Below are 19,077 nucleotides of genomic sequence, written 5' to 3' on the forward strand. Positions count from 1 at the left end.
TTAAACATCTTTTGGTGAGTGATATGAGTTCTGTGAATTACCTTGTATTGTATTAGTTGCAGGTTAGTATTGGTGGTCATCGCGAAGGTGTTGCTACAGATTTGAGTCCAGAAGTCTGAATTGTAGCTGAGTGATAAGTCTTTTTCCCAGGCTTGGATGGGGAGGGATATTGTTAGGTCTGTGGTTGATATTAGTTTGTATAATTTGGAGATTATTTTTTTGGTGTTGATTATTTTATTGATTTCATCCATTAGCGGAGATGGTTGTAAGTAGTTGTTCATTATTTTAATTTTATATTTTAAAACAGATTTTAATTGAAAGTACTGGAGGTATTGCTCTTTCCCAATATTATACTTATGGACCAAATCCTGATCAGGATTCCAATGGCTATCCTGTGGTGTGAAAAACACCTTCCTGAATAAATGGTGGGAGCCTACAGAGTGCGCAACTTTGTTTTCTCCAATTAGTCTGCAACTCGCAGAATATACAGTTTTTTCAGATGGGCCTTCTGGCAAGAGAGATGTGAGAAACCACAGAAATGTTTCGGGGACAGTATTTATTTCAGGTAGAAGCATGGATTTTTTACATACATTGCATGCAAAATCTGTCCTATTTTCAGCTTTGGAATGTTTACTAAAGGCATTTTAACGAAGGGAGGCACAGATGTTGAAAGGAACTGGAGTCAGGGTGGTTCCGATTTCACCTTCCAGGTTTAGCTCTACACCCTGGACAGGGGAGAAGCTGAATTTTTGGAAGATGATGACGAAGAAGAGAAAAAGCTCCATCTTAGCCAGCTGCTCCCCCAGGCACACTCTCTTACCTGATGAGAAGCACCATGTTAATTAACAAACGACTACTTGTCCTGCCTGCAATTCAGTGCATACAATTGTATTCCCGTTACCTGCTGAGAAGGGCATGAATGCATCCTGTCTCACAAACTTGCCATCAGAATCCAGGAAGTGTCCGGGGTTGAAAGTATGTGGTGTCTCCCACACGGTCTTGTCAAACATCACTGAGGTCAAGTTCGTCAATACCGACGTGCCCTAAACACCGAAAATACTGAGACTGCAGTTTCCAAAAAAACTTTGGATTTTTAGAATTGGCAAGCTATGCAAAGAAGTGTAAAATATTCATTTAGTTTAGTTTTCTTCACGTTGTAAGGGCGTTTGTGCTTAGACAATGGACATTATTCTGTTTGTAGTTTCATAGATGTTACACTGTACATGAAGCAGATGGCAGCAGACATTATATTGAGGTATTCAATTATTTGGCTAGCAGGACAAGAAATGTCCTCATTCAAGGGTTTGTACTTTGTGGGCCATTTTGATTTTTGTGAAATCAATAGAATTGTTAAAAAAGAATAATTGTGACAAAGGAAGATTTATACCCCTACATTTCAAACATATAAAGTACCTGTTGAGCTTCTTACCTTTGGAAGAAAGTATCCTCCTAGTGTTGTGTCCTTGCTGGCCATTCTGAAGGCATTGAGGGGCACAATGTTGCCCATCCTCTGTATCTCATGTATCACAGCATCAGTGTAGGGCATGTTGGCTCTGTCTGCCATGGAGGGTAAGCGTGACTGCCCAATTACTCTGTCAATCTCCGCTTGGACCTTCTCTGTAGTGGGATAAGTCCAAAATGAATGACCACTTAAAGTAATAAAATTATTCATAAAGTTTTAGCCACAGGCTAAACTATAACTAATTGTGTGTTAAAGTAATAGTAATAAGCAGGTACAGTACAGTACAAGTTGGAACAGTAATTTTAGTTTCATTGTTTATTTTTGTTATTACATATCGACAAATTCTTCCTCCTCCTCCTCTATTTGATCTATTTTCCCTTCCATGATTGTGTGGGATTCACTTGCCTTGAAATGTTCATTGAGGATTCATTAGACCTTTGAATTCTTTGTCAAATTAAATATATATTTTTATCAAATAATACAATTATAAAATCCAACTGTAAAGTAGGAGGGTTGCTTTAGGAAATCTGTTGGGAACCATGCACCTTGGATGTCAGGGTATTTCATCATGTAGAGCAAGGCCCAACGCAGTGTGGTGGAGGTGGTTTCAGTTCCAGCAAGAAACAGGTCCAAAGCACACATGATCAGGTTCAACTCATCAAAGCCAGCCTCAGGGTCATGCTTATTCTGACAAAAGAAATGTCAATCAGATTTTTCATTTTTAAGATTGCAGGTTATTTTCTGCAGCCCAGTTAAATATGATGTGCGCCTTATTTTAATGTAAGTCTATTGCAGAGAATAGGATTAAATGGTTTAGGTTAACAATTGACTCAACATGGATTTTGCATTACCAGAAGCTTTTTGGTACTTTTGGATTGACGTTTCCCATGTGCTACAGTATGCTTTCACCAAACTCAGATGTCTGTATTATGAATATACACTCACCGAGCACTTTATTAGGAACTACTTATTACTTTATTACACCTACCTATTCATGTGATTGAGTGACTTTGACCATGGAATGATTGTTGGTGGCAGACAAGGTGGTTTCTGAGTATCTCAGCTGGGATTTACACACACTAGTCTCTAGTTTGCAAAGAATGGTGCAAAAAACAAAAGAAGTGAGCAGCAGTTCTGCAGACAGAAACACCTTGTTAATGAGAGACGTCAAAGGAGAATAGCCAGACTAGTAAAAGCTGACAGGAAGGTGACAGTAATGGATATAACCACACATTACAACAGTGCTATGCAGAAGAGCATCTCTGAACACACAACGCATAATAACTCTAAGTAGACAGGCTACAGCAGTAGAAGTCTAAAAAGTAAGTCTAATAAATACCTAATAAAGTGCTCACTGAGTGTACAAGCAGCACAAAGGAACATGCCAATGTTCACAATTGTAATCCATGATTGATATGAATATGATCATTCGTGCAACAGGAAAAAAGAAACATTTACACGTTCTATCTCAGCAAGGAAGGAGTCCATATAGTCACGTGGGACACATGGGTCCCAGTCCTCCTTGTGCTTCTCCAGCTCCCCTCTCACAAATGTACAGAGTTCTTTGTAATGTGTGAAGATTTCATTATGTGGTCCTGGAAGAAACTTCATCACAGTGGGAAAAGCTTCATAGAGCTGAATAGGAAAATATGAATTCATAGTGAGGATTTACAGTTTCATAAGGAATGTTGCAGCTATTTACAGTAATCTCAGATATCACTATTGCATCTGAACGGGGCATTCAGTGTAGCTGTTATTGTTATTTTTATGACAAATATCCATATATTAACATTAAAGATACTATTATAAACCTTTCAGTGGAAACCGCTCCTACCTGTGCCCATATGGAACCTTCCAACTTAAGTGTTTCTGACAACAGCTTCAGGAGAATTTGAAAATTTTGATCACTATAATCAAACCTGTGTCCAAAAACCATAAAGCAGATGATATTGGAGACTGAATTGTTGAGAAGCAAGTGGGGATCAAAGGGGTTACCTATGAATGAAGAGGAAGATAACTTTAATATTCAGATTTAATATTCAGATGTCATTGACATTTACACTATTGTTCGACATACTAAGCCTTTTAAAATTACAGCCTTGCATGAGCTGTTGGTTAAGCATTTGTTTCTTCCATCCAACTTAATACATTTCCATGAAATTTCTAACACTCATTGATTTCTTCTTGAAAATGTAACATTAATAGGACTGTAGATTACTTGATCTGGAGACATGATGAACAGATAAGCATACAGAGTGAGTTTGTAACATATTGAGGGGAATCTGAGCCTTCCAATCCTCTCCCTTGTTTAGTTGATGCTTTACCTTGCTCCCGCTCAATCTCTTCTTGGAGGAATTGGGCCTCCTCACAGATGACAGACTCCAAGGATTTCTTTCCCAATCCAAAATTCTTCAAGGTGGTGAGAGCGAATCGCCTCTGTTTCCTCCACTTGTAGCCATTGCTCATGAATATGCCTGGGCGGAATTTACATGTTCATTTTGCTTCTGTTTTCATTCTGATCAATAAGGTTCACTACTGTACTGTAGAGTACAGACAAAAAGCATTTTACAAATGTTTTGATGGTTGAGGTTTTGAACATCTTAGAACCTATACTGATGGAAATATAGTTCAGTTCATCAGTTCATTATTTGTACTGTTTATTTTATATAGCTTTTTTTGCTCATCATTTTTAGAGGAAAATGAGAGATGTGATTGTAGACAGTGACACTTGCCTGTTCCTGAATAGAGTCTGTCAGTCATTGGGCTTGGAGGCCGATCCACAAAGTTCTCTGCTTGAGTAACCAATGCTTCCTTCACCATTCTGTACCCTGTCACAAGTACGGTCTTATCTCTACCCAGGCGGATGCTGAAGATATTCCCGTAAACCTTGGCCAGCTTTGAAAATGAGACGAACAATTCATCACCAGTGGTTTAACTTTCTACGTGTGGATTTAATTTAAGTTACACCAATTTCAATGGGGATATTAACAGCTTAGAATGTAAACAGTTATCAGGACTTCTGCTTATGTTGGCAATTTTACTTCTAGAATTAATTTTCTCTGAACATTCCATGAATTTTCTGCTGTTCAGAGTGTCAGAAATTACATTTACAGAATTGAGTCTGATATCTCTACAATTGGAAAGGGAAAGTGAAGCCACTGATATTTACAGTAGTGTTACATCTGATACACTACCAAGAGATAATAGTTCACATTGCAACATGAAATACTGGTATGGCAGGTATGTTATGAGTTGGTTGGAAATACCTCATACGTAGCACAGTTTAACATTTTTCCCGTAGTAATAACTACTACCAAGCATAAACTTATCCATGACTAAGATGACCTCATGTAAACAGTAAGATCAGTTGCAACGTCACACAACAAAGCTCCCAACTTGGACTGTGTATACACATACAGTAGGTACACCTAGAATATAAATACACAAAGCAGACACAAGAACGTACTGTAAATTACCAAACACATTTAGAAAACACAGAAGCACAAGATCAGTAAAATTCAGTAAAGAGCTCATTTTAAAAGTTGGGACTTAAAGTAACATAACACATTTAAAAAGGCTTGCTGAACACATTTAAAAAGGCGAGTCATTCCAAAGTTTAGGTGCCCTGGTGGTGAAGGCCAAATCTCCTTTTGGTACCAGCCTTGACTTTGGAACCGAAAGCAAAGCTTTATCTGAAGATTGAAGTTTACACCTCTGCAGGGCCGCCTTGTAATTAATATAATAAAATAAAATAAAATAATATGCAAGGAGGCTACTGAAATGATATCTTCTCTTCGTTCCAGTTACGAACCTAGCAGCTGCACTTTGGAGCAATTGCAGAACAGTAATTAACCAGTTAATACTGAGAAAAGGGGAGTACAGACAGGATTAAATAAAAGCATGAATAATGTGTGGTAGTCAAAATGTCTTCATTTTAGAGATATTTCTTAACTGACCGAACAATTCCTTGCACTTGTCTTTGGAAATCCACCCCCTAACAGGACACAACAAGGACACAACCCAAACCACATACCTGAAATCAAAACAAACATCAGCAACTGCCCAATGCCAGGCATCCAATCTCCTATGGCCAGCCCCATAAATCTGCATGATTGATGTTACTATACAAATAATTTGATAAAAGCTATTCACCCAATGAGACCAGGAAAAGAATGCGGTAGCTTCCATCTTTGTGCAAGCATCTTTTTAGCTGCCGTGAGGCCAGCCAGCCAACCATACACATTTCTGAGGTAGAGATAAATCAAGTTTTGATTTGTCATTCAAAATTAGTACAGCGTGGGAGTATCTTTGCCAACAATATTGGATACGGTTACGGCCAATGCGTTCCAAAACTTATTTTAAAGTGTTCCAGAACACTTTTAAATCACTCTGTGTTTTACTTTGGTAACGTTCGGGTACTTGCGGCGAAATTATTACAATGTTAATTCCGGTTCCAAAGTGGATACCAGTCATCTACAAACGCGGAGTAATATTAAAAGATGTGTGAACATTCCAAACTGACCAATAGAGAAAAAGTAGCGGACGTATATAATTAACGTATATAACGTTGTATAATTAAGGAACGAGAACCCGTGGTATATCATGGATATTGGGCACAGCTGGCAGGGTGTTTCGCGGAGTGCCGTAACACCCCCCAAGCTGTGCCAATATTCACGACATACCACAGGTTCGAGTTCAATAACGCTATTATAAAACGGTTACCACATGAACCTTTAAAATTTTCCCAAAAGAAATACAAGACAAACGAATGAATGTATTGCAATGGAACTATGTTTTATGGTTAATGTATTCTTCCGCTGAACAGTTGTTTACTGGTTGCTAAGCAACGGTATTGCTAACGTTCGCTAGCAATAATGTGTCCCCACTGCACTATTTAAGCAACGTTAGCTAGCAATAATGTTTCCCCAATGCACTAGCTAAGCAACGGTATTAACGTTAGCTACTAGCAATAGTGTATCCCACGGTACTAACGTAACGTGCAACGCTATTGCAATAATGTATCCCGACTGCACTAACCTTAGCAAACTTAAACTTGCTAGTTTACGTTATACCTGACGACACTGACACACAAGTCATTTGTCTTTGTTGTAACAATAGACGTTTATCTTGACACTGCCATATTACATGCACTTATTGGTTTGTTGGTCTTGCTGGTATTTCTATCCGAGGATGGATCACTCGTTCCTACTCCTTTCCAAATCCCCAAGAAGGTATAAGCACACTTTATAATAACTTATTTTGTTTTAGCAAAATGATTTAATTTCGTTTACAAAGTAGATGACGGTGATCTACAAACGCGGAGTAATATTGAAATATGTGTGAACATTCCATGTTGTGGTGAGTATATCGTGGATATTGGCACGGCTGGAACGCAAACTGACCAATAGAGACAATGGACCAGACCTATCCGTTGTACAACCAGTGTCGAAAGCTTAAATCAGCTTTGAATCCCTGCTGTAATTGTTAGCAGGGATGATGAGTAGTTTAACTGAATTTATTCAATGGCAGATTGATATATGACGCATAATATTCTTACGGGTTATTCTTACCTTTGTCAGGTAAATATGTGGTTGTTTGGCGTCTATATGGAAGACATTTCCCACGACAGGCAAGCTCCACGGTCCAGGAGGGAAGTTGGGGGGGTTTCTGTGTTTTAGAAAGTCAGTAATCAGAAGAAAGGCAATTAGGAAAACTAGAAGCCCTTTGATATCAAGCCCCTCTAGCAAGGAATACAGCATCATTTTGAACAGAAAAGCACCCCCAAGCACTGCTGAAAAATATGCTAAAGCCCTCTGTGCTGTGAATCTACTCCAACGAAGTTAAGTGTCTACTTGCCTTCCGGACTTTACGCACAACGGATGCTGTGTATTACGCAACCAACCACAGCACACAATGGAAGCTTGTAACGTCATTGGCCGTTTTCAGTTTTATTTGTGCTTCACAGAGGAGAATATACAAAATTGCTATACATGAAATAAAATTCATGTCTCAGCAAGGACTGTTGCTACATTAGGCTAAGGTACACTCACTACGCAATCACTGTATTAAATAATATTCAAATATACTTAATGTGGCCTTCCCAGGAGCATTAAAATAGTTGTTTCTTGGAAACATTGTGACAGGTAAACAGTGGGGATGGTGTAAGGAAAAGGGGCTTAGGCTAATAATGGAGAGGGAGAATTAGAAAGACAAAATAACCTATGCAGTTGAGTTGATTTAATAATTTTTTTGCATTACTATGCATATCCTTTGATGTTAGTTTGTACAGTGAGCTCCAGAATTATTGCCACCCTTAATAAAAATGACAAAAAAGGCTGCATAATAAACAACACTAATAATAATCAATGTCAGGGATAGTCAAATCATGGTTCTCGAGGTCTGAGGACTGCTGGTTTTCCACCTTCCCTTTACCTGGGAGTCAGGTGTGAAATCTGGCCAGTCAGTAGAATTATTTCTTTTTTAATTACCATTGAGAAAAGAAAACCAGGGATGGATTTGGATTCAAGGTGCAGAATTGATGATGGCTGATCTATATGTTATGGTATGTTCGAACATAAGGGAAAAACTTTATACTTTTATTTCAATAAATGTACTTTCATGTTTCAATGTTTTTCCCACGGCACACTTATGTGGCAGAAAGCTACTAATTCAGTGCATGCAGGCACTCACTCACTCACTCACTCACTCAGGGCCACTGTGTCATAAGCTGTTGTAACCCATGTGACACTGCTCACAAGTGCCTATTACGGATCCGGCATGTCCATGGGGAGGGGGCGGGTCACGGGGGCGTCACGGAAGGTAACAAAATTAATATTTACAGTAATGGTTAGGGGTGCCTAAAAAAAAAAATGATTACACTAAAAGAAACTATTAAAACATTAGACAAAATGTGTGGAAATAAAAGTATACACAGTGCGGTCCAAAAATATTTCGACAGTGCTACAATTTCTGTTTTTTTGGAGTCTCTCATTGGAGTTTGCCAACATGAGGACCAGAGTTCTGTCAATGAAAGTCAAGGAAGCTATTATGCTTCTGTTAATTTCTTAATTCATTCTGCTGCTGCCAACAGCAGTTACTTTGAGCATCTTTTACCAGGAACTTTAAGATTCAAAATGTATTTTTTGTCCATGCCTAAATTGTATTCCTATTACCTACTGAGAAGGGCATGAATGCACCCTCCCTCACAAAATTGTCATCAGAATCCAAAAAGTGTTAAAATACTGTTAATATACTGTTAAAATTGTTCTTCAACAAGTGCTTTGGAGTTTTAGAATTAGCTGAAATATGCATAGATGCATAAAACACAGACATATTGTTTCCTTCACATTGTAGGAGTGTTTGTGCTTAGCACTCATTACCTTGTTAGGTTACTGCAGTACAAATTCCACCCTTAATGTAATTTACGTTGTTCTGAGAAAGACAGTCGAAACACCATTGACAACACAATAGAGGGCATTTTCTGTGATGTGACCCCATTTTATCTACCGGTGAGTCTAAATACATTATCAAAATATGTTATTACCACCATGTTAATACCAGTATGCCAGCATGCTATTGATACTAGATAGCATGTGAAATTATGGAATGTGTTTGACTTGTTGATGGGAGTTGGCTATTTGACAAAAACTTAAATCAATGAACCTCAATGAATATATTAGTATACAAGATAGTATTATGGCAATGATTTACTTATTTTTTAAGGAAATTTTGTACTTATTTAGGAGGAAGTGCAAACCCTTTTTTTCAGGATAAAAGGTGTTTTATAGTTTACTAAGCAAAATGCAGCATTTTATACCTCATAAGACCCATAATACAATTTAGTTCTCCCTTTTGGAGAACTACATGGACATAGATTAGAAAGACCTATGCAGAATGCGCATTGTTGGTGATATTTTCCAAGGTGATTTGTCAAGTGTTGTGATTTGGCTCCATTGTGTTTCTTAGTGCACTACAATAATCTGTACCCATTCAAAAACAGAAAATCATTTAACTGTTAAATATTGTGATACAATTATCCTGCATATGTTTTATTGATGTAAACCAGGGGTGTCCAATCTTATCCAGAAAGGGCCGGTGTGTGTGCAGGTTGTTGTTTTAGCACAGGACTAAGACAGCTGATTCTACTCATCAAGGTCTTGGTTAAAGACCACGATTAGTTCATTAGTATAATCAGGTAGGTTACTGCTGGGTTAAAACAAAAACCTGCACCCAGGCCGGCCCTTTTAGGATAAGATTGGACACCACTGATGTAAACAATAGAACAAGGGACTAATATTACCATGGGAGATGGATAATTCTAAAGGTAAACCTATTGAAGAGTTCATTTAATAATGTATTAAATTACAGTGTGTACGTTTTCATGATGTAGCCCAGGAAGAAAGGACAGCTGGTGCACTGTAGAGGGAATATAAATAATCACTGGGAGCATGTGCTGGACAGGATTGTATAGCAATGGGTTGGGTTATTTAGGATTCCAAATTTGGAGAAAATTAAAGACGGGGGAATGAAACACAATAAAACACCATACATTTCTTTCCAGCATTAGTCAATTTCTAGACTGTCTGACCCAATGCTGAAGTTGGCTCCAGATTCACAGCTGGGATTATTTCAGGCACTGCAGTACATTTTTACACAAATAGGCTGACTAGATCAGGGCCTCTTCTTTCATAATCAATTTCAGGAGAAATTGCTGTTCAAAATGTCTTTTTTTCAATAGGCCTATATTACTGGACTGGATTATATAGAATGTTTGCAGTGTTATTATTTGAAAATGGCACAGTAGCCTAATTTGTAATCCACAGCATTTTAGCATTAGTCCTGGTCTCTCACATCCATGTGATGGAATGTTCATACAATTAGTTTTTGTGGAGAAAACAATGCGTGTGACACTTGGGTATCTGACCTTTCAATATTACAGCCTTTAAAATATATGCAAAGTGAACATAAATAATATAAAGATCTATTTTTTCCCTATTCCCATCAAAATCCAGCCCTGGTTTTGTTTTCTCCTGGGTAATTAATGCTACTGATTGGCCAGACTTGTCTTCACACATGTTCCCCAGGTAAAGGGAGGGTGGAAAACCAGCAGGTCTCAAACCTTGAAAAAGTTGCTTATCCCTTCAATAAAGCTTCTGATTGGAGTTTAAGAAATTGAAATTGCCTTTTAATATTTTTTGTAATCATGTGATTGTCTTTGTTGACACACATTGTCAATTGATAATCTATTAAGAATCAATCAAGAAAATTACCCTTACACTAACTAGTTAGTTTAAAAAAAACTTGTAAAAATCCACTTGCAATGGCACAAGCCAAAAGTTATCTGAAAGTTTATCAAAATCAGCCATTTTTTGCTTCTAGACAATTACCATAACTGCAACTATTTCATTTTTGACTCCGGAAAAGGCGGAAAAAAAGAATGTGGTTCAATGGGTTCAAGGCTTGTTGGCTACTTCATTGAAGCTCTCACTGCTGTCACGTACCACAATTATCAGCAGACACTGCAGCCCTCCAGGACTGGACTTTGACACCCCTGGTCTATATGACGATCACTTCTGCTCTAGAACAGAACACTTAGAATTAAAAAGATAATCATAATTACGAAATACATAGCCTACTCTTCAAAGGCTTATGGGTAAGTTGCCCGCCCCCTCAATTTTCAGCTCAAAGGTCACCATTAATTTAACTTTCGCTACATTTCAGTATACAGATCAGTTTGTGCCTGTACTGTTCTCTCAGTGCTCCTGAACTACCATGATTCTGCTGTACTTATTATTGGCATGGTTTAATATCAGGGACTGCCTGCTATTCCTCCTTGTGTTCCTACTTATTTCTGATATCCTGAAGAATAGAAATCAACCAAATTTTCCACCAGGACCCTGGCCATTGCCATTCTTGGGGAATGTCCACAGTACTCTTGACTTTAGGACCATTGCAAAGGTGAGAGATTTGACTTGGCAAAGGTGAAAAATTCAGATAGATGCGTAATATCTGCTGTTGAACTGCAGAAATCCATATACATTTTATACATATTAACTTTTTATTCATAGCTTGCTGGAGAGTATGGCAATGTCTTCAGTCTGAGGAAGGGCAGTGAGAAGATTGTTTTTGTATCAGGCTATAAGATGGTGAAGGAGGCTTTGGTTACACAGGGAGAAAACCTGGTTGACCGCCCACTACTTCCTCTTTTTCATGAAATCTTTAAAGGGCTTGGTAAGTGACTTTAATTTGTTAGGAAACTAGAAAACGGAAAGTTACTTCAATAAAGTTGGTGATATATTATGGAAGGCAGTGAATTATAATTGCTGAAGTACAATTTGTTTTATGAATATGCAGTACTGTATATAAAATGTTAGTTACAGTATTTTAGTTGTCCTGCATAGGGGTTTCTGCTGCAGAAATACATTTTTTAAATGTTTGGGCATGCATCTTTGTTTATGGACAGCTGCACAGTAGCTGCTGAACACTAATATATAATCCTTTTTTGGTTATTGCTTACCTTCCAACAGAACCTTATGTTATGCTTTTTTAACCAGATAATTCATTTAGTGGTATTCACATTGCACAGACCTTCAACAGGTTTATTTGGTCATGGAATTGACAAAATGGGATGCTATTTCAATCACTAGTAATCACTAGGTGTGTGTATGTGTGTGTGTCTGTGGGTTTGTGTCAAGTAGCAGTGTCTCCTTGTAAAACCTCTCTCTTTTTGATCAAGGTATAATTCTAAGCAATGGTCAGCTGTGGAAGAGCCAGAGGAAGTTTGCAAATATCCACTTGAAGTATTTTGGAGAAGGCAAGAAAACCCTGATGACGTACATTCAACAGGAGTGCCAGTACATCTGTCAGGCTATGAAAGAGGAGCAGGGTAATTTATTTGCAGCACAAAAACTCCACCTCACTAAACAATAATTCATGAATACGCAGTATAATTCCTCTAGTTTCTTTTTTATTACAAAATGGGAATTCCATATGAAAATGCAACTCTGAAAGCCACATGAATACTGAATCTCACCAAGTCCATTCTATCCTGGTCAAAAAATATAAACTATATTTTCTTTACTATATTTTATTTCATTCAATTGGGTAGAACCCTAGACTATATTAGTGGTTATCACACGTTCTAGTGGTAACTTGAAGATTCCCTTTTGGTGGCGTCTGGTCCTCCATCCCCATGCCCTAACAGAGCGGTCTCCTTCCATCACCAACCAACTGCTTTTAATAGGGAGGAAAGGTTGCAGAGAAATTGCAATTAGAGAACCTTCCAAATCAGGCAAGTGAAATGCATTAAATAAGTGCAGTAGTTTTTAAGCACAATGAGAGGCACATGAAACACGCCTGTACAAGTCAAGCGCTCACAATCATTCAGTCATTCATTCATTCATTCATTATCCTAACCCGCTTATCCTGAACAGGGTCGCAGGGGGGCTGGAGCCTATCCCAGCATACATTGGGCAAGGCAGGAATACACCCTGGACAGGTCGCCAGTCCATCGCAGGGCACTCACACACTCACATACCTATGGGCAATTTAGACTCTCCAATCAGCCTAACCTGCATGTATTTGGACTGTGGGAGGAAACCCATGCAAACACGGGGAGAACATGCAAACTCCGCACAGAGAGGCTCCGGCCAACGGGGATTCGAACCCAGGACCTCTTTGCTGTGAGGCGGCAGTGCTACCCACTGCACCATCCGTGCCACCCTTGCTCAAAATCACTCAACAGCAATAAAGCCATGATGTATAATTGATCACACAGCATAGGCATTATAACAAACATTTCTGTGTGTATTTGGAGGCATGCTTTGGGTCATTTTCTTGCTGGAAAGTCCACCAACAGCCATGTTTCAGCCTTGTGATAGAGGCAACCAGATTGTCAGTCAAAATTGTCTGATACTTGATGGAATCCATTATACCATTGATTTTAACCAGTGCCCCTGGGCCTCTGGAATTAAAATAGCCCCAAAACATCACTGACCCACCACTATATTTCACAGTGGGTATGAGGTGCATACTTTTATACATCTCTCTTTCAGTGCCAAACATACAAATGCTGTATCTGATTGAAACATTCAATTTTGGTCTCAATTTGTTATTTAATGTATGATTGAACAAAGGTGCTGTGGTCAGATGAGACCAAATGTAACATTTAAACAACTGTATTACCATATTAATAAACTGCCCCATGGGTTTAACTCTTCATACTAGCCCACCAGATCTTATTTGTTTATTGCTTTTGACCTCAGGGAGACCATTTGATCCCCAGTTTACAATGAGCAATGCAGTTTCCAATGTCATCTCTTCTGTGGTGTTTGGACATCGTTTTGACTACAGTGACACACGCTTTCAGACTGTCCTACGTTTGAATGCAGAAGCCATTTTTTTATTTGGAAGTCTACACGCTCAGGTTAGTAAGCACTTTCATTTTTTTCCCCCACAAATTCAGCAGGTAGAACTAGAGTTTATCTAAGGCAGGGAATACAAGCCAACGGAGGTCTGATAGTCATCTGACTATGGCCGACAACAGGGGTCCCATCAGAACTGGTCGGGAGTAATCTGTCCTAACTGTCTGATAAAGGTTTTGCACTACCCTGGCTGTCTCCTCCTCATTTGCATCTATTTATATTCTTTGCCTTGAGAACGTAAGTCATCATTAGCCTATAGCACATGTATTGGGTTCCGAGGGAGTTCCACAGCTTTTGAATCTCCTTCACTGGAAATAGAAGATATACAGTACAAGTACAGTATAAGGGCTGTTGATGTGGTACATACTTTTAACAGTGTAAGGTGTAGGCTACTAGGAGTTCATTCAGGTATTGAAAACTGTAGCCTACCAACAGTAAGTGGAAAATGGGAAGTGGTGGTAGGCTATGCATTTGAGTAAAATCTAGAAGTTCCAGTAGTCTACTTTCAAAGCCTATTTACTTTCAAAACAGCACTGCTAATGTGAAGAGATCTGAGCAATTAATTAGTGTACCTGGGTTTGAATCAGAGAATAATCAAACTATTGGTAATATTATAAACAAAAAGTTTGGCGAGATTTCATATGCTCAAGCACTACTCAATACCAACCAGCTTATTTTAGTAAAGTTAGCAAATACAAAGTCACAGTGTAACCAATAGCCCTATTGTGGTAAGTAACTTAAGCATGCGTGCCCAGATCCACCAAGTAACGGTGCACAAAGTAACGAAAGCATATGAGAAAAGCAAACAAACAAACGTAGGCTATACAAGTATTGGCCCAGTATTGGCCAGTATTGGTAGCTGTTTCTACTACTGCACCACGCCCTATCAAAACTTGCTGATTGGCTTGAAGGGTAGACCAATCAGGTAGACCAATCAAATTGGGATCCAATTTTTTGAAAAATTGGATACCAATGGGATCCCCCAAATGCCACAAGGTCTGAGAACAGCTGATGGTCGGCTTGGTGTATTCCCTGCTTTACTTATGAACTGATGTGAGCAAACCATGATCCATGACTGTATTTTCAGCTTAATCATTTTGCTTGAATCTTGACCTGGACATCAAAATGGCATGTGTGGTAACAAGCAATAAAAAAGCCAACAGATGTAACGTTGGTGCTGTTGTTCTTCATTTTCAGTTGTACGATGTTCTTCCAGGACTTCTAAAGTACTTGCCAGGATCCCACCAAACCATTCTTTCAAACTATGATAAAATCATTGCTTTCATAAACGAAGAAATAGAGAAGCACAAGGAAGACTGGGATCCCTCTGACCCCCGAGACTACATTGACACCTATTTGAGAGAAATTAAGACGGTAAGGTGAAATCATTTCAGTCCAACCTGAGAATTTAGATCTTGTTGTTATGTAAGTCCTTCCAGTAGGACCATAGGTGGTTTTCATTGTAGTCTCCTGGATTTGTGATTGTCTGCCTTGTCTAAACCTGTGTTGATGTAGGTTTAAACTTTTCCCCCTTTTTTTATTTATTTGTTCAATTAAATTAGGTCAATTGTTTTCTGCAACCTCTCTTATGAAATCTCCAATCTCTTAGAAAAAAGATGATGTTGAAGCTGGCTTCAATATTGAGACCTTGACATATTGCATTCTGGACATGTTTGAGGCTGGGACAGACACAAGTGCGACTACCCTGCGCTGGGGTTTTGTCTTCATGATGAAGAACCCAGAGATTCAGAGTATGTGTTTGCCAATCTTTTTTTCCAGAGCTCTGGAATATAATGACTTCATAAATATAAATATATAAATGTGTATAAACAATATGAATAAATATAGTATGACTTTGCACAATTCATTTGCAACTGATTATTAGCATATTTCCAACTGAAGCACTGAAACTTGTAGAAAGAACTGATCCCTTTTCAACATGGCTGCAATTCAGCTGTGTGAAAAAAGCAATCTACAGCATGGAACTGGCCAGAAGATCTTTTTAAATCAAATTACATGTTCCCTCATTCATGCAGATAATCTGATCAATCATAATTATCAAGGTATTTAAATCAGGAAATCTACTTGTCTTGTGTAAAATATGTGTTGTATCTTCATGACACCTTATACCTGTTTTTGCAGTCCAGTGCTTGCTCTGATAGTGGTATGATTCTGATAGCTTGCACAGTGAATGGTTCACTCAGCTATAACTATTACTATTTTCACTGCTTGCTCTCACAGGGAAGGTCCAGGATGAAATAGACAGTGTGATTGGCCGGTCACGACAGCCTATCATGGCAGACAGAGCCAACATGCCCTACACTGATGCTGTTATACATGAGATACAGAGGATGGGCAACATTGTGCCAATGGGCTTCCCCAAAATGACCAGTAAAGATGCAAAGTTAGGAGAACATTTTATACCAAAGGTGAATGAAAGAAAATACTGAAATACTGTAGGAACCCATTTCTCACCACTTGGAGGAATACATTTCTGGCTCAATCAATATTTTCACTCATACATTTTTAGTAGTCAACAAATGTAATATTTTTATGTGTATTGTTACATTTATTGCAATGTATTTTTCTTTGAAACTATGGAGATACACCTTGTGTTCATGTGTTCATATTGTGCTGAACTACTTGTTTCAATATTTTCCAAAATTGTAATGGGGGGGCACCTGGGCAGAATTTGCATTCAATTTCAGTGAAGCTTTTGCTCATGTTGAGGCGCTTTCACAGTACGGACAATGGGCCTCCTTTCGACAAACATTCTTAACTTCAGAAAACTGTTCTAAATTAAGATTATCCATTATTGTAGTAGTATATACGGTACTGTAGGTGGGTTCAGTCGGATAGATGGCCAATGGGATTTGGAGGAACAAGAGATGTAGTAACTGATTGTGTAGACTGCTGTTCTTATATCAATTGATATAAGATAAAAAAATCAAAACATGGAGCATCAATAAAAAAAACACAGATGGAAAAAATTGTCACAAATTGTCACATTGTAAAAAAATAATAATAATAAAAATAAAAAAAAAACAGCAAAGGAAAGATTCACAGGGAGAGGAAAATGTGTTGTCATTGGAGTGTGAACGCCCCCACTCCCCCCATCACTCAAAACTTCAGTGAATAGCCTTTCAAATTTGGCAGTATTTTCCCCATACCTTTTTAATGGAACACTTGAGGTGCCCCTCTGACATCAACTGTCCCTCCCTGGTCAGTATGGAAGGCACCTTTGTTCCCCCTGAGCACAACAAAGAGAAGAAGTGTTTGTGTTGTGACACTGTTTCTTGTTTCTCCTCTGTGCAGGGTACAACCGTGCTCATTAGTCTCTCTTCAGTGCTGAATGATGAACATGAGTGGGAGACACCAGACACCTTCAACCCTGAGCACTTTCTGGATTCTCTGGGCCAGTTTCGGAGAAGGAAAGCTTTCCTTCCTTTTTCAGCAGGTGGCTGCTACTCTTTTATTTCTGCCTTTGACCTGTAGGCATATGTCATAATTAGTAATATATACATTATCTTACTTTTCTTTCATGCTCTCTTGTAATGATGTTAATAATGCCGACTGACGAAAATCCAATCCTACTTAAATACAGTAGAAACTCAGTTATGGATAGACCTAAACAAATGGGGTATGTACCCAGAAGCTTTTCATGCCTTTCGTGCTTGTCAAGCTCTTTATTTTAAAACATAGATTTCTTACAACTATCACTGGTATAAAAAGGCAAGCATTAAACAGAATGTTTAGTTGCACTTTCAATTGTAGTCCAGTACAAATTTAATTACAAATTTAATTCAATTTAGAAAATGTACAGGAATGTTATTTGCTGTTAAGTCAGCAAGGTCTGATAATCAGAATTATTATCACAAAGAACCTTATCAAGTTGTTCACAAGAGACCAAAGACATTCATCATTTGTAAAAGGCTAAAATGCAGAGGACACCAGGATTATTAGCACTGCTGCCTTTTCTTTCATTGGGAAACAAACGTCACTGTCACAAAATATCAAAAAACATGTGAAACCATTTGGAAATATAGAATTTACTGACTTTTGCAGATTAGCTACCAATGTACCTAGACTGAAGCACAGTTACATTACATTATTGGCATTTTGGCAGACACTCTTATCCAGAGTGACATACAGTTGATTAGACTTAGCAGGAGACAATCCTCCCCTGGAGCAACACAGGGTTAAGGGCCTTGCTCAAGGCCCCAACGGCTGTGCGGATTTTATTGTGGCTACACTGGGATTAGAACCACCGACCTTGCGTGTCCCAGTCATTTACCTAAAGCACTATGCTACAGGCCGCCCCAATAACAAGTGGTATATTTTTGCCATTGGATCAGTGCAGAATGCTGTTATAGATGTCCTTTTAAGTGAGTGAGCAGCATTTTTGCTTTTTTCCATGAAGCCATTGTTAGTCAGAAAGAGTAATATAATATTGCAATGTTGTCTTCTATGTGTTAGTAGCATTTCTGCTATCTGTTAGGAGGACTGGCTGGCGCTTATCCCTGAGCTTTGTCTTCTGTCTTTGGTTCTGAATGTCGGAATGTTATTGGAGTATAATTTCCACCGGGGCCCGACAGGTCTCAGTTACGCCACTGTGTAAGATGTATGCCAAAATTCAACAGGAAGTCATGAGTTGTAGATGATAAAGAGCAAAGGACCTGTATCTCTCGGTTTTATTCCTAACTGCCACTTTCATTCTTCAGGTAAGAGGGTGTGTCTGGGGGAGCAGTTGGCTGAAATGGAGCTGTTCCTCTTCTTCACCTCTCTCCTCCAGAGGTTCACCTTCTCTCCTCCCCCTGGAGTGGAGCCCAGCCTGGAGGGTCAGCTTGGGATCACTTACACTCCAGGATCTTTCCAGATGTGCGCCTTGGATCGCTAACCCTCTATACAGCAACAAACAGCAGCAGCAGCCAAGGAATCAATTGCATGTAATGTTGAGTTGAGAACATCTTGACAACAATGTAAAGTGCAGGCTCAAGTTCTATTTTTATGCTCTATAATTTTAGTCGATCATATATTGCATGTAAATGTCACTTTAACATATTGCCCATTGACTTCAAGGTTTGACATGGTGTGTGTTCAAAGATCTCTTCTGCTTACCACTATCTTCTGCTTACCACTATTGTAACGTGTGGTTATTTCAAGCTCAGCTTGAACCAGTCTGGCCATTCTCTT

The 19,077-nt window shown here is 38.7% G+C and overlaps 2 protein-coding genes across 2 annotated transcripts; one reads left to right on the forward strand and one right to left on the reverse strand.

The window, feature by feature from the left end:
• Positions 1-539: 539 nt before the first annotated feature.
• LOC133126974 (cytochrome P450 2J2-like) lies at positions 540-7,311 on the reverse strand. Its single transcript, XM_061239536.1, has 9 exons — positions 7,033-7,311; positions 4,195-4,357; positions 3,787-3,936; positions 3,297-3,457; positions 2,921-3,097; positions 2,008-2,149; positions 1,430-1,617; positions 902-1,043; positions 540-820 (listed from the first exon to the last, which is right to left on the reverse strand). Exons 1-9 carry the CDS (start codon positions 7,222-7,224, stop codon positions 645-647), a joined length of 1,491 nt encoding a protein of 496 aa, XP_061095520.1. The 5' UTR covers positions 7,225-7,311; the 3' UTR covers positions 540-644.
• Positions 7,312-11,233: 3,922 nt separating this feature from the next.
• On the forward strand, positions 11,234-18,781 carry LOC133126975 (cytochrome P450 2J2-like). Its single transcript, XM_061239537.1, has 9 exons — positions 11,234-11,419; positions 11,530-11,692; positions 12,198-12,347; positions 13,726-13,886; positions 15,082-15,258; positions 15,494-15,635; positions 16,126-16,313; positions 17,200-17,341; positions 18,606-18,781. Exons 1-9 carry the CDS (start codon positions 11,234-11,236, stop codon positions 18,779-18,781), a joined length of 1,485 nt encoding a protein of 494 aa, XP_061095521.1.
• The last annotated feature ends 296 nt before the right edge of the window (positions 18,782-19,077 follow it).

Source organism: Conger conger, chromosome 4, assembly GCF_963514075.1.
Source record: "Conger conger chromosome 4, fConCon1.1, whole genome shotgun sequence".
Classification (NCBI taxonomy): domain Eukaryota; kingdom Metazoa; phylum Chordata; class Actinopteri; order Anguilliformes; family Congridae; genus Conger; species Conger conger.